General features: G+C 51.6%; 1 protein-coding gene across 1 annotated transcript in view; it reads left to right on the forward strand.

Moving 5' to 3' along the window:
* The window catches only part of ASH1L (ASH1 like histone lysine methyltransferase), a gene marked incomplete in the record, with an annotated part of 35058 nt that extends 31567 nt beyond the window's left edge, over window positions 1-3491 (forward strand). Inside the window, 5 exon segments of the mRNA XM_072428827.1 lie at window positions 240-412; window positions 766-932; window positions 1214-1254; window positions 1349-1617; window positions 1948-3491. Of these exon segments, the coding sequence (XP_072284928.1) occupies window positions 240-412; window positions 766-932; window positions 1214-1254; window positions 1349-1617; window positions 1948-2039 (742 nt within the window).

Here is a 3491-nt window from a genome sequence, read left to right on the forward strand (position 1 = left end):
TGGGACCCGTGTGTGGGATCAGGTCGGGGTCTGGGACCCGTGTGTGGGACCTGTGTGTGGGGTCTGGGACCCGTATGTGGGGTCTGGCCGCGGTCTGCAATCCTTGTGGGTGGGATCCAGCTTGTGGTCTGCGATTTTCGTGGGTGGGATGCAGCTGGGGGTCTGTGATCCTTCTGGGTTGGTGACCTGATGTCATTTTTGTCCCATTGTATATATTTTCTGGATCTTTCCATCTACAGGGGTGAGCGATTTGCCTTTGGTCACCATTACTTTCGGCCCCATGAGACGCACCACGCCCCATCACGCAAGTTTTACCACAATGAGCTTTTCCGCATGCCGCTGTACGAGATCATCCCATTGGAGGCCGTCGTAGGGACTTGTTGTGTCCTGGACTTATATACATACTGCAAAGGTAAGAGCACCTGTAGTGGCCAGATTAATAGGGTGTGTAGTCTCTATTACCCCCTCCAGGCCTGGGTATATGGGGCACATTGCATGGTCTCCTGTACCCCCTCCAGGCCTGGGTATATGGGGCACAATGTGTGGTCTCTATTACCCCCTCCAGGTCTGGGTATATGGGGCACATTGCGTGGTCTCTTGTACCCCCTCCATGTCTGGGTATATGGGGCACATTGCGTGGTCTCTATTACCCCCTCCAGGCCTGGGTATATGGGGCACATTGCGAGGTCTCTATTACCCCCTCCAGGCCTGGGTATATGGGGCACAATGTGTGGTCTCTATTACCCCCTTGTATTACCCTTGCAGGCCGCCCTAAGGGGGTGAAAGAGCAGGACGTTTATATCTGTGATTATCGGCTGGATAAATCTGCTCATCTTTTCTACAAAATCCACCGGAACCGATACCCGGTCTGCACCAAGAGCTGGGCCTTCGACCATTTCTCCAAGAAACTGACCCCGAAACGAGACTTCTCTGTAAGTGACGACCATACGAGGGGGAACACAAGGGGACATATGAGGAGGGGACATACGAAGGGGCCCGAATGAGGGGAGGACACGTGAGGGGGACATACGAGGAGGACACATGAAGGAAACATACAAGAGGAGGCATACGAGGGGGACACACGAGGGGGTGCATAGGGGGACACACAAGGGGAGACGTATAAGGGGGCCATGCCTAGGTGTGACCCCACATAGGCCCCTCACCTCCCACAGAAATGTTGGACCCTCATACCCTCCTCCATTCTGTTTTTCAGCCTCATTATGTGCCGGACAATTACAAGCGGAATGGTGGAAGGTGAGCTCGCTCTCTCCTCTGACCCCCATTTATACCCCGTAATCCCACCAATGTACCCCCTCATCCCCTAATGTACCCCCTTTCCTATCAATAGGTCATCATGGAAGTCTGAGCGCCCCAAACCCCCCGACCTTCCGCAGGAGGACCCAATGCCACTCCTGGAAGATTTGTTGGTGAACCACGAAGCTGCACTACAGGAAGAGGTGGAGCCAAGCTCTACACAACCGGAGGGGGAGGAGAGCACCATGGTGGAGGGTACCACCCCCCCGCCCCGTCTCTGTGCCACCGAGACACAACAAACCAAAAGAGACAAATTGAACCAGATTCTCCTCGGCCTGCTGGACAAGTTACCCAGCAAGAACGGTGAGGCCAGCAACCAATCAGAGGCCACCTGTCACCTACCCCACTGGGTGCACATATAGCCCTCCATCACTCCCCGTACAATGTATTCCACCCAGTGACAGCCCAATTATTCTACATCTGATCATCAAGTTATCTCCCACACACACATAGTACGTCAGTGGTGCTGCATAGGTTGGTGTCAATGCTGCAGAAAACAATAACAGTCTGAGGTCAGGTGGGAGGGTCCCTAATAACATGACACTGACCAATCCAAGTACGGCCAGGTTTACATTGCTCCTATTGGCTGTTGTAGTGGGCGGGATTGTGACCACTTGTGATTTCTCTCTGCAGCTATCGATGTGACGTATCTGCTGGAAGAAGGTCCCTGCAGGAAGCTGAGGAGACGGACGCTCAATCTGCCTGAATGCATCTTTAGAAAGTGACCGCAGAATGTAGAGGGGACGGCAGGATATCACATGACCCTTCTCGTGTCACCTCCCATCACTAGGGGGAAGCAGAAAGCTTTTCGGAGCCCATTGTGCACCATGGCGTGTGGAGCCCTGCAGGCCCTTTCATGGCAGCTTCTTCCCATTGCTGGACATCTCAGCTGTCCTTCCACGTTCTGTGTCCCTTTCTCTCCAGTCTCTGATGCACTTTGCCCAGAAGCAGCACTTTCCGAACGTGGCTCCTCTGTGACAGTGATGCCACCAGGTGGCTATTCTAGAGTATAGCAAGGAGGGGGATCCTTCCAGCTTGGACAGAGGAATGACACACTGGTGCCACCAAGTGGCCATCCCGAAGAACTACAGAAAGGGGATAGCTGGATTGGATGGAGGAATGTCGTACCAATGCCATCTGGTGGCCATCCTGGAGAACAGCGAAAAGGGGGATCCCTCCGGAATGGATGGAGGATTATCGGTGAAACGTTAGGGGGAAGCTGGACTCGATCTTCATGCATCTCTAGAGGACAGCCATGTTCCCGTCAGGGTAGAATAATAATAGGAAGGTGGCCACCATGCCAGAAATATCAAACCTATTACGCGGGACAGGGCTTCTATGGCAGCTCCACACGTGGCCAACCATCCCATGGGATTAACCTATATTTATTACCCCAGTGATGGACAACCACAAAGAGGCACTTTACCCAACAATTACATAGTGGGAGCGCCCCCTCCTGGACAAAGTCCACACATCCCGCTGTCCCAGCTGTAGATGGACCTGCAGGGCCCCATAACCTCCCAAGGCCCGGGAACAAGGACCTCCTGGCCTTGGGGGTTACAAAAGACAAAGCCTAAGGATTTATTTAGTTTTAATGTCCTTATAAAAAAAGAGATTGTGAATGTGCCAAGTGCGGGGAGTGAATCTATATATTCTCTATATACCCGAGTATAATGGTGTGGGTGTAAAGCAATATTATACACAGCCACGTCTGCTGTATACAGCTCCGTGTCATCCCGCCACCAAATAATATTTTATTAAACAAGCTAGAGAAGCGATGAATATTTTCTTACTGCTAAGCCGCTGTGGGGAAGGTGAATCTTTCACCCACTTCCACCTCACGGCAAATAAAAGGGAAACGTAAGAGGAGGCTGACAATCGATATCTCATCATCTGTGTGTGGCTGTGTTTTCTGTAGAAATGTCTTTTCCTTCTTTTCTAATCCGCAGACCACGGTTTGTCTGGAAGCACTACAGAGTGGCCCCGGGCCCCAGCGGCTTCTGTAATTTGCTGCTAATTTCATTTTTACAAAGAGAGGAGACGTAACCTTAGTGGATTGTTTTGATGTTAATCTGTAAATCTCTGTATTCCCGATTCTAGCAATGGATGTATTCTGCAGTCTCAGCTTCTGAGAATCTCGTATTAAACACGAAAAGTCCCGGGTCTCCTACTCGCCA

The sequence above is a fragment of the Pyxicephalus adspersus genome, chromosome 12, assembly GCF_032062135.1.
Source record: "Pyxicephalus adspersus chromosome 12, UCB_Pads_2.0, whole genome shotgun sequence".
NCBI classification, from domain to species: domain Eukaryota; kingdom Metazoa; phylum Chordata; class Amphibia; order Anura; family Pyxicephalidae; genus Pyxicephalus; species Pyxicephalus adspersus.